This window comes from Aulonocara sp. 'chitande type north' Nkhata Bay, linkage group LG7 (assembly GCF_057382095.1).
Source record: "Aulonocara sp. 'chitande type north' Nkhata Bay isolate Kocher_YH1m ecotype deep benthic linkage group LG7, A_spYH_male_GT1.1, whole genome shotgun sequence".
Taxonomy (NCBI): Eukaryota; Metazoa; Chordata; class Actinopteri; order Cichliformes; family Cichlidae; genus Aulonocara; species Aulonocara sp. 'chitande type north' Nkhata Bay.
In genome coordinates this window covers 39,581,542-39,593,784 of record NC_141350.1, presented here as the reverse complement: position 1 = coordinate 39,593,784, position 12,243 = coordinate 39,581,542, and the positions used below count along the sequence as shown (strand labels likewise).

The 12,243-nt window shown below is 36.8% G+C and overlaps 1 protein-coding gene across 1 annotated transcript in view; it reads right to left on the bottom strand.

The window, feature by feature from the left end:
- Positions 1–1,186: 1,186 nt before the first annotated feature.
- The window catches only part of grin3a (glutamate receptor, ionotropic, N-methyl-D-aspartate 3A), a 61,604-nt gene continuing 50,547 nt past the window's right edge, over positions 1,187–12,243 (bottom strand). The window contains exons 9-10 of the mRNA XM_086300330.1: positions 12,010–12,080; positions 1,187–3,106 (exon numbers count right to left, since the gene is read on the bottom strand). Coding sequence (XP_086156456.1) covers positions 2,548–3,106; positions 12,010–12,080 — 630 coding nt within the window. The 3' untranslated portion in view covers positions 1,187–2,547. The remainder of the gene's footprint in view (positions 3,107–12,009; positions 12,081–12,243) is intronic.

Sequence of the window (12,243 nt, the reverse complement as noted above, 5' to 3'; positions counted from 1 at the left end):
TGTACGAGTACACCTTAAGGGTTGTTTTTGAATGAAAAGTTAAGTAAAACGAATGCCGATGACTGAAATTTGAGTCTGATCCTTCATATTGTTGCTTTGGGGGTGAAGCCAGAAGAAAAACGGGATGTTTAAGTGAACCTGTGTTTACACAGGCACTCAAAAAAACACCATGAATATGGCTTTATTCTTCTTTCATGTTATAACTTGTGACAGGCAGCCCTTCTTTTCCCTCACACCACACCCCTGTCCAGCTGCTACCTGTGCTACCTAGAAAAGTGATTAAAATGAGCATAGTTGTGCTAAAACCAGGTTATTTAGCTTCTCTAGTGATTCATCCTGTTACAGCCGCGTCGACTTCACTGATGTTTATGTCATAGCTAAGCAAGGCGTACACGCACAGAGACACAAAGAAAGCTGACGGCTCAGTCTGTGCACTTGCTCTTTTGCTCTGTCAGGTATTCATTTCAGCTGTGACAGCCTGCGCTTACCCTGCAGACACACTGGCTAAATAGATAGGAGCTGTTTGTGTGTGCGGCGGTATTTTACCATGCCGTGTCTTCGTAAAATGTCATCGTTAGCTGTTCTGAGTATGCCTTCCTGTCCAAATTGCTGTCCCCTAGCAATATGAGTGAAGAATAGCAACAACCAAATGTAGTTTTCAAGGTAGGGAACAAACCTCTGAGTGGTTTGAGTTTTTTAAATATATAGCTGCTGTACGTTTTTATAAAATAATCTATTAAAATGAGCTGGAATAAGTAACTACAGATGAATCTAAATGGTGAAGCTTTTATAAATACAAAAAAAAGTCTGGTTTGCAGTGGCTGTCAGCCATTGTTCTCAAGTGTAAATTCACACTTGTCTCTCTTACTGAAGCTGGGGACTCGTAAGTGCAAGGAAATACCTTAAATCCTCTTAAAATCATTGAGCTTTTGGTCTTCCTTTGAGTCACTTGGCAGTAAATCCACTTTGCTGCCAGATATAAATGAGATTAAGGATTCTAAAAAACCTGTTTGAAATAAGTTGTTTTGCAACGAGCAGCGTCAAGGTTTTGGAGGCATAATAACTTAAAACCAAGGTTGAGGTAGGAGCAAGCCTCAGAGTCTTAGCATGCCACACTCTGCTTTCTAATTTGTACAGGAAATCATTTACAGACCTGTAAAATTGAACATTTTTAAGACACTGGGGGAAAAAAGAAATGCAGCAACTAAGATAAGTGCAAAGAAGATATTTAATAACAGAACATGTCCAAACCCAAATGATGCAAGGAAACAGGGCCCCAGAGAGGGAACTGTTGTGTTGTGTTCATTTTTGAATGCAAATCACATTTAATAACGTGTCAGAGTTAAACTAGTGGTCTGTGTTCATACAGTTACTATTTAACAGCTGGCTTAAATGAGGAACTGAAAAGTATGTATTTTGTGTCACAATGTTACAAGAGCACCAGTATGACCTCAAGAGCCTGGACAGAAAGATTTTGTTTTGGGTCCCTGACCGCGGAAAAAGCTGGAGACTGTTCAATTTAATCCTGTTTTAGGTTTTATGTTGCCAGCTTGCCATTGTTGTGATCTCACTGTGAAATACTTCTATACCCTAACTCAAACTCTGACAAGTTAAGGTGACTTTGTTTATTCAGTGTGCATCAGTGAAGTGCAGGACATTATACAGTGACCCATAAATAAGATTGTGTGTACGCTTATTATAATCCACCATAAAATGTCAACCTGGTGTTCATTACGTATGTAAATGTGTCTTGCGAAAGCTTTATCTTTTTAAAAAAATGATTACATCTAACCACCCGACCGACCCTTTCAAAAGCTTATTAGAGAAAAAATACCCCTAATCAATACAAACATGCTACCAAAAGCAAGAAACATCAATGGTAATAGCTGAAAGATACAAGGTTTCAGCAAGACACACAAACATGAAGACTGAGATGACTGGGTTCAACCTCAGAACAGTTGAGATCCTCAGTGAGTCTTAAAAGACTCAGGTGAATTAGTCTATTAAGCTTAAATACCAAAGAGTCCTCATATCTGTGATCAGGCTTAATGTCATAGCAAGCAAATCTGTACCCTTGGAAAAACGAGGTTTTAGGGGGGGAGGCATGGCAGGGACAAAAGGAAGAAATAAACAGGAAAAAGGTAAAAGAACCAGATAGGCATGAAAAGGAGTTAAAGAATTGTAATATAAGGGAAGTTGAGAGGGGCAAGGAATTGCAAAGCTCTTCAGTGATACAACAGAACAGATTTGGTTCAAGATCCCTGGTTCGCCCTTATCCAGCACCTCTCATCTAATTCAATCTCATGTTCCAGGAGTGAGAAAATGTCCTACTTGGAATTGCAGAGCAGGATCTGATCACTGCCGAACATTTCAGTGCAGTGTTGAGGGGAGCTCCAGAGCCATAAGGAGGATCCTGCTATTGGAAATCGGTGAGGCTTCTAACTTCAGAACTCAGGCAAGGATTTGTTCCGGGACCCAGCTGAGGTTTTGAAAACTAGTCCAGTGTGTTAACCAGGGTTCTCTTTCCTGGACAAATTGGGACTGGCTTCACAGCTCCGGACATGTGTTTTTGTGTTGTTTAATCTGCTGGTGGGTCTGGGTATACTGAACAAACTGGTTAGACTGGTGTGAAGTGGGCTGACTGGGTGCAGTCTGGTTTGCTTGCTGGTTTTCTGATTGGTACTGTTCAAGCTCTCTCTTCCTCCTCATGGCAGACTGCAGCTGCTGCTTGATTACAAGGATTTGACTCTCCAGTTCTGACAGTTCTTGAACCAGCGGGTTCCGTCCCAGACCTGGACCGCAGTCGCCCACTCCCAAAGCACGGCACTGCCCAGAACTGCCCTGCCCTGGCCCCAGTCCTTGGTCCAAACCCCTTCCTAACAGGTCAGAGCGACCATTAGAGGTAATTACTATAGGCAGGGGTTTCTCCAGCAGAGGGAGAGAGTGGGGATGAGGGAGGGGAGAAGGGGGCGGTGGAGGAGGGAGATCCTGGGATGACGGGCATTCCAGGTCGTTTTGCATCTCTTGTGGAAGGATCCTTCGCCTGTTGCAGTAGGACGACTCTGCAGGATTCCAAGGCGCAGACTGGTTGTTTCCCTCATTGCACCTGGAAATAGGAGAAACCTTCATCAGTTCATCTGACTGCATGTTTACTGTACAATATAAAGCGCCTTGAGGCGACTTTTGTTGCCATTTGGCGCTATATAAATAAAACTGAATTGAATTGAAATGTTTCCAGTCTGAATCCAATATAAAATCAAGGCATCAGCTATGGCTAAACCATGAGTTGCCACTGCACACACAATTCTGAACGTGTTATATGACAAACAGCAATTTACACAGAGCTGGACTGAAAGAGTTGAACAATTTCTAGAAGATTGCTTACGGGGGTAAAGACTGGAAATGATTGCTATGGGGGTTACATTGAGTCTTGGAAGAATAGCAGTGTGACTGCTTACTAAGAAATAGTTTTTCGCTTTTCCTTAAATATGTCATTACATGAAAAGGGTGTTCTTTGGGTATTGTCCTGTTTATTGTTTGTTTTGTCTACACAAGCACCACGTTCTTAGGGATGACTTATGGCTCTGCTGGCTGATCAGTAGACAACATTTAAATATCATTTTTGAATCATCATGAAACTTTGGACATTTGTTTAACATAGTTGAATCCTACTGACTGTGGTATTCGAATAAGAGACATTGCTTTTATTCTTGAGATAGCACCTTTCTACTCTACCTGAGCAGTCAAAGCGTTTTACACAACTTGCCTCATCCATTCATAGCACTTTTTTTTTCAATGAATCTTTCTACGTAAGTGCTTTTTATCTAGCATTCAAACACATCGTTCCTCTGAATGCATTGGAGAGCAATTTGCAGTTAGTATCTTGCTCAAGGATCCTCAAGAGTGTGAGTATGGTAATATACTGATGTTTTTTCTAGCAGGCAGACAAAATCTTCTCATTCGGTGCATAAAAGATAATAGTTTTTTTTATTACTTAATTTTTAATAAAGGTTTTACATATTTTTTACAACAGAAAAGGAACACAACAAACAAACAAAAACAACAGTAACAAAACAAGCAGTCGACTGAAAAACACAGTTTTTTTTCCCTACAAAGCAATTCTGGCAGTGAGAACATGACTTTATATTCATGAATTGACAACACATCTACAGATGTAAGAGCAGCCTCGGCGAGGCATACAGAAGTTTATATAGATGTGAGTAGGCACAAACAGGAATTAAAAATAAATAAATCCCATTCTAATTTCAGATAGATTTCAACCACTTGTCCCATGTTGTGGTATAAATATTATCTTGCAACCTTAACAAAAAGGTAAGTTTTTCCATTTTATGAATCTCCTCCACAACGCTCAACCAGTCGTCCAGAACAGGGGGGTCAGTACAGAGCCACTTACGAGTAATTGCTTTTTTCACTGCAGCAGTAGCTGCATTTGAATAAAGCACCAAATCCACACTTTTAAGCTTAAATTTCAAAACTTACATTTAACTACTGATTTTATCTACTGTTCTGATTCTATCTGTTTTGATTTTATATACTGTTTTGTTTGTTTGTTAATTAGTTTGTTTGTTTGCTTGTTTTAATCAATTTTAAATCATGCTTTTTATTTGTTTTTGTTTCTAATGTCTCTGTAAAGCACTTTGAATCACCTTGTTGTTGAATTGTGCTATACAAATAAACTTGCCTTGCCTTGCCTAGCAGTAAGAATCTTCAGGAGATATTTGTTATTGCTTGTTAATTCTTCGGGTAAGTCTCCTAAATAAAATGTTATGAAGGGCCGTTGTTTTGATTTAAAGCCTATAGTCTGTTCTATCTTTGATATAACATCTTCCCAAAATTTAGAAAGTTTTCGACAAGACCAGAATATGTGGGTATGGTTTGCAACAGTTTCCCCACACAAACCAGATAAGCAATGTAAAAGATGCCAAGGGGTTCAGTTCTTTCTGACAAGCTGTTGCCAGTTTCTGATCTCCTATCAGGGCTTGTATTGAAATGACCCCACACATATTCTCAATGTCTTTCCATCGGGCCCCACAAGTATCATCACACCATTGTATAACTATTTTGAGTTGAGCAGCAAGGTAGTAATCTCGGAGACTTGGGAGGGAGAAGCCGCCTTTATCTTTATGAATTAATAATGTGCTATATTTAATTCTAGGTTTTCCGCCCGCTCCAAATAAATCAAGATATTTGTTTGTCTCAGTCATGGAACTGAGATTTGGGGATTTTGATAGGTAGAGACATAAACAGATACAGTAGTCTAGGTAGGACTAAAAGATGATAGATTTTTAAAGCGATTCTGTAGTATTTCAGGTCATTCCAGGTAATGAGGACCAAACCCTCCTCATTTAATTGCTTTTTGCCTCCCTAAGGAAATGCCGGTATATCTATCCTGTTAAGCCCGTGTACATTTCTTGGTAAAATGAAACAAAACAAAACAATTTTTTTAAAGAAAAGCTGTGGGTGGATATTAGCTTGGCTTAAGGCCTTGCCAGTATATAAAGACACCTTGACTAACTAGCAGCCAGATGCTGCAGATCAAATGCACTTGATTATCTGACCAATAGCAAGTGTGACCACCACTAGTTTGGTTCAGTGGAGCATTCAGGCGTGTTGCCACAGTCTTCCCAGGATGGGCGCGACAGCAAATTCACCCCAAGTCATACCTTCAAATGTTCATGTTCATGTACATCTTAATGTCAGTATGACAGTACAATAAGATTAAAAAAACAAGTATCGGACTGGCTGAATGGTTATATTGCCAATTCAGTTTTGTCAGAACTTTGAACCTGGTGTTCAAGTTTGAAAAACCACAGGAATAGCAGCAACTCACCAAATAATATTTGGCAGATGCTTGGATCCAGTCTTATGCACAAGTTTTTTTAATGAATAGGCTATCGCCACATGTAGGTACTGAACACACAAAAAAGAAGACATTGCCAGAGCTCAATATAGAAGTCAAATTCATGTCCAATTAATTTCCTCTGCCACCAGCCCTGATCCCCAAAACCTTTCCTATCCAACCCCAGGTCCACTGTGATCTTTGCGCTAACAAGCACTAGCAGCAGTAATGTGGACTGAAGGTCCAGAGAGACATTACTTTGACACAACACCACGGATTTCATGTTCATTTGCACTTTTAACATGTATTACCTTACAAATCCTCTTCTTTCCTCCCTCCCCCCTTTTGCTGTCCTCCATTCTTAGTAGCACTATGATCCTTAATCATTGTCCAATGTACATCATTCCTCTTGCCTTTTAAAAATCATTTAATATCACGTAACAAGCAACGTAGAAGGATAACAAACAAGAAAATATTAATTCACAATTCAAAGAGGTTTGACTAGCACTTCAAAGCTACACAACCTCTAAAGAACATGTAACTGTAGTTCACCTTGGTGATATGTCAGTTTCTTTGATTGTACTATGAAAATAAACCCATGTTGAAAAAGATTAAAAAGGCATGTAAAAAAACACAGCAAGAACTTAATAGGAAGAAGATAGAAATAAAGGCATTTACACTACATAAATGAGAAGTTGAGAAGATGAGTGTTCTGTTATCACTGGAGAAAATACCACTGTGTCCTTGCTTTTATGCTTCACCAACCATGGAAATGTTTGCTAGAGGCTGAGGTTGCCCTTATCATTTAAACTGATTTTGTAAATTTAGCTATTATTCCATTGTTTAGTTTAGTTAATATATAATAAGCTTCATTTATTTCTTCATTGTCTACTATTGATTTATTAAAGATTATGAGCTGTTTGGTTAAGTTAGAGAATTAAAAGCCAAGGGAAATATTCAGTGTTACAATTTAAAGAAGCACACAATTCTTGTAAAATATGCATTTAACAAAATTATATTTATGATTCAAAATACAAAAAGTCAAGTTAAGAAAACATATTTTGTGTATACAAACTGTAGTCCATAATAAAAATACCTCAGATTGTCTTAACTGTCTGCTCTTTATTACTGAAGATGAAAATACAACTTTAAAGTATATTAGGGACCAATAAAACATATTCCCTCTCAACTCCAATGTTTGCTGTAGGCCTTATTGAACTTGAAGTCTAACAAAAGAACAACATTTCTTTTCTTTTCCTTTCCAAAAAGAAACTTTTTAAAATCTACTGGACCACCTCTGCAAGCTGGAAAAAAAAACTAACATGATTTTATTAAAGCAGTGAAGATGAGATACTCTCATCATACAAAGTAAAGCCTAACAGACGAGCTCTTTGAACCAAAGGAATTTTCACTTGGCGATAAAAAAAGTAACAAGGAGAATTTAATCTGATACTCCAGACATCAAAAGAGACTAAAGCTGACACACAACATGAAAAGAGTTGTTTTTAATTTTATTAAATTCATGTGTGCATCTTTTTGACAGGAGGACACCTGCACTTGTGTCTGCAGTAAAAGATGGAACATTTTGAAGTCCTGAGATAATCATGGAAGTTTCAGCATTTACAAATGTAACCAGTAGGAAGTTCTTCAACTATTCTATAACTATTACATTCTATACAGGTCAAATTTGACTAATTTTAATGTTTGAAATAAGTAAAAAATAAAACAAATTTCATCCTTTAAACCAGTCTTTTTCCAAAGTGACCCAAAATACACAAAAAATTTAATATTTTAATTTTTCATACTGTTTTACAGATGTTAAAAATTTGTGTACACTGCTCAAAAAAGAACACCTTAAAAACAATGAAAATTATGCTGCATATTCTGACATTGACTAATGCATTAACGTTATATTATTGTTGATTTAATATTTAAAATTAGCTTTTTTAAAAATATTATAGCATTAAGCACAGTGTTTAACATGGTTATATGATAAACCCCATAAAAAGTAGATAAAATATATTTGAATCGTCACAACTGTTATCTTTTTATCTTTTGGTAAAACAGGAAATTATGTTACGTGAAAATAGATGTATGTATGCATATCAATTGATATATATTTCCAATTTCGGTTTAAACACTTATTATGAAGGAATTCTGGGCCAGATCAAAATGGAACTGGAGAATACTGTGAAGGCAGGAAATATGACCAGTATGTAAGTTCTGAACGAAGTGAGATATTCACAGGTAGGTCCCCGGTGTGTTTGAGAACATTTAGATTGAAAGAAATAGAGGTATGAGGTCTTTGCACTGTCAGCACTAAAGCATTTGTGGAAAATTAAGGCTTTTAAGCCAAAGGTGAAATAAAAGGAGTCAGTTTATAGACTTGTATACTTTAATGTTAACTGACATATATTATCCTTCTTTTCTGCTTATATTATTGATTATTTATTGTTTGTTTTAAAGCACTTCCACTGCTCTGAAAAGTGTGAGATAAATAAAGATGATTCTTTTTCATTAGTATTCTACAGCATTTCCTCCTTTCGCATTAACTAAAAAGCTGGATTCCTTCATTGTTTATCCATCCATCTAAGCAATTTTCCTTGATTTGGTATTCAGGGTGTTAACTCTGAGAGCAGCCCCTTCATCTTTTATGAATTGGTACAATGATTGAAACAGTGTTCACACCATTTCAATGGAAAATATATGAACACAGACTTTACTTTTTTTGCCCTTGTAGAAATTACCACCATGCAGTGACCCACAAAATATAATGCTTATCAAGGTCAGAAAGAAAAATGTGCAACATAATGTGTGCAACTCACACTGAAGTCATGTCAAAATTCGAATCATTATTTTTCTGCAACATTCGAACGTGTTCTTCACATAGCACACATTTTTATTCATTTTCTCCAGCCTGAGACAACTTTCCACTATAATAATGTACTGGATCTATGCTTTAAAATCAAGATGTATGTATAGAAAGACTGTTGTTTCCATGTGTAGTTATTTAAGTTTGGGAAAGTTGCACACCTTTGGTTTTGGAGTGTTATGTTCCGGTTCAAGTCATTTCCTGTTATATTTTGTAATCATTAGTCTTTGTGTATTCTAATCAGTTTTACTTCCTCCCTTTAGTAGTTTTCCATCCTTGATAATTATAATCTATGACCTGATTAATCTGACCGGCGTTGCTTTCTACATCCATTCCCAAACTACCAATTACTCTTCTGTGTCCAATTACTTAATCACTCACCCCAGTATATATACACCCATTTGTTCTCCCACATTGTCTTGTTACTACTAGTCCAGTTTTCTAGTGATTCTTTTCCTGTACCTTTTTTTCTGGAGTTCCTGGTGTTTTTATTTGTTTCGGCCCACGTTTTTAGTCTCTGGTTTCCTCTTGTATGATATTTTGTCATGTTTTTGCATTTTGCCTGCCCCATGTCTGCATTACTTGTGCTTCAATGCTGTCTTTCTGTGTATTACCACTGGTTGGATTAAAAGGTTAGATTTTTGGTCCTCCTCCAGTGAAATTCTCACAACCCTTCCAACATATATGAAAAGCCAAAAGCAGAAAGATTCAAAGAATGATTAATGATAACTGACATTAAGTGACACATTACATAAAAAAGAAGCTGGGGTAGAGTTTGGTTGCAAAGCAGCTTGAAGTGTGAAGTTAAAATTACCTAAACAGCACGCCCTGCAAGAGATTTGCCAAATGCATATGACTGAACTATTAGCTTGATTTTGTTTCCAGCCTGAACTAAAGATGCCCTCGATTTGAATTATATTCTTTATATGAGAGGCCAAAACAAAACTTGGACACACCAAAACAGCATCCGATAGTATTGAAAATCACAACTTCCAGTACTTGCAGTTATTTTTCTATCTCATGTCAATCAGTGAAGTTTTCTCATCTTACTTCCGCTTATCTGCAGCAGTTCTCGAAGCTAAAAAGATTTTTTTTAAATTGCATTTTATTCACCAGTAACTTTTATTTTCCTAGCCCGTATATCAGTACAGATGTTTCTATCAACAGTCAAAACAAGACACACGCAGCTTGCTATGCTGAGGTCAGAGGGTGTCTTTTATTAAGCAAAATATAGAATCGCTGCATTGGACTACAGCGTAGAACACCAGTCTCAAGTAAATTACTTTAAAACTAGCTTACAGTTTTTTTGTCTCTTATTTTGACCTGTGTCAGCAGGTTTTTAAAAACATGCCACAAATTCCATCTAAGCACATGTCAGCCATGGCATGAATCATATCTACATTTTAAATTTTCCTAAATGAGACAGTGGGATTAGAAAATGAAAACCCTACTCAGATAAAAACAAAATAAAATAAAATAATGCATATTAAATGGAAGGCCACAAAAAAAGAAAACTGTAAATAAAATGATATGAAATACAATGTTAAATAAGTTTACTATTTATTAAAAAAAACCCCAACTAATTTACGTAATTTTAGTATTAGGTATTAAAGAGACGGAACAATTCTCCACTACTGAAACAGAGTATTGTAGCTGAATTGTAACTGATATCATTGGTGTATTCAGAGCGACAGATAATCCTATTTTAGCCTGGCTGTCAGTCATTGCCAGAGCTTCATGACCTTAACACTGTGCTTGATACCAAAGCATGCAATCTTAACTGGCCATCCGAGAATATTTCACGGTATTACAGACACTGCTGCTAATTATCTCACACAGACAGTGTTCTCTGCTGTCTTTGGGTTTTCCTACATCCCAGTTAACACACTTAGGAAATGAAATGTGCTATAGCTTCATCCTAAGTAGTAGTGATTTCCAATTTAATTTCCATCCATGTGTTCCATTTGGTCATCCTGTATAGCGATTTTCAGTACCATACAGTACAGACTAGGACTGATAATGATGCATTTTGGTATCGTTTCGCACAGTTTAATTCTAACTGAAACTGTCTAGAGTATAAAATCCTGCACGGGAAGATCTGATTTCAGTGCTCTGATTGCACAAAAGACACTTTTGACACACAAGTTTTTCGGCAGAGCACTGACAATGAGACGGTAATAATTTCTGACTCTTAGACAGCATGCAGAATAACTTGATTGAATGAGTATAATTATGCAAGAGTAGGCAATCCATCCTCATTACCACAGGCATCCCTCACATGGCCTCGGCTCCATAATTATTAAGTGTATTTAATCCTTACTTTAAGTGCTCCACCTGAGTGTGCTCTCAGTATGGAGTGAGTGGTAGATGTGAATGAACTATACTATAAAATGGAACTTTATTTTGCTTCTAAGGGGAGACCAAGTAAATCCAAATCAAGACAAAGGGTGGTGGTATGATTAGATGCTTGATGGCTAAATGTGAAAAGGGCAGGGCTACGCTATGGCACACAGTATCAAAGTGTATGCAACTAATATGTATTAATATGTGCAATTAAATGTCCCCATGCAAAGGACACTGAAAGTGCCTACATAAAGACGCTTTCATGATTTACTGATTCTCCCTTTCTCACCCACTGTTTTCAACAATACCACGTGACGTCAGCGTGGATTATTTTCTCAATTTCCCTCACTGATAATTGGCTTCCAACAGATTGACCTTTCTATTTAGTTTTTGATTAAAAATGGGTCCCTTAACTTCCATTTGGATATTAATTGATGTCACTTACTGTTCAGCTTATAATTTGGCCAATGCACCATTTAACTTTCAAATATTGGCTTCTTACAGGAACACCTTGTTTGCATTTTTAGTCTCAGTCAATGTGGTGTATTTAAGCATGCATCACATTTAGGAGCATTTTTCATCTTCGTTTGTAATATGTAACTATGTTATTGTGTTTAAAAATCCAAAGTGATGGGAAAATAAGCAGCATTTAATAAACAATTCTTACATCACACCTGCGAAAAACAGCAAAAACAACAAAAAATGGTATAAAGTGTTTAAAATGGATCTGTTGCACCATATATACTGAATTTTTGTAATGTACCGATGAAGATAACAAACAAATGTTCCAAACAATTCATAAATAATTACAACACATATGTGCTCAGATCAGATTCAGATCAGTCACTTAGGGATGGATGTTTCATCAAGTATAGATGATGAAAGACCAAACTGAAATAATACAATGCCCACACTTTAAAGACAATAACAGTACCCCTTTTCAGGCTTTGTAATAGTCGGTAGTTTGTCATCTGTGAAGACTGAGTTGAGGGCCCGGTGTAATCTCTGGAAAACAAGCAACAACATGTGCTTACTGTAAATGATGTGTCTGATTTTTAAGTGTCTGAAAGACTTTACCATAAGCAGCAACAACAAAGCAAGAACAAAAAACAAATGCACAAAATTTGCAAAACCAGAAACTGTAGATAAAAACTATTCATTTTATAAA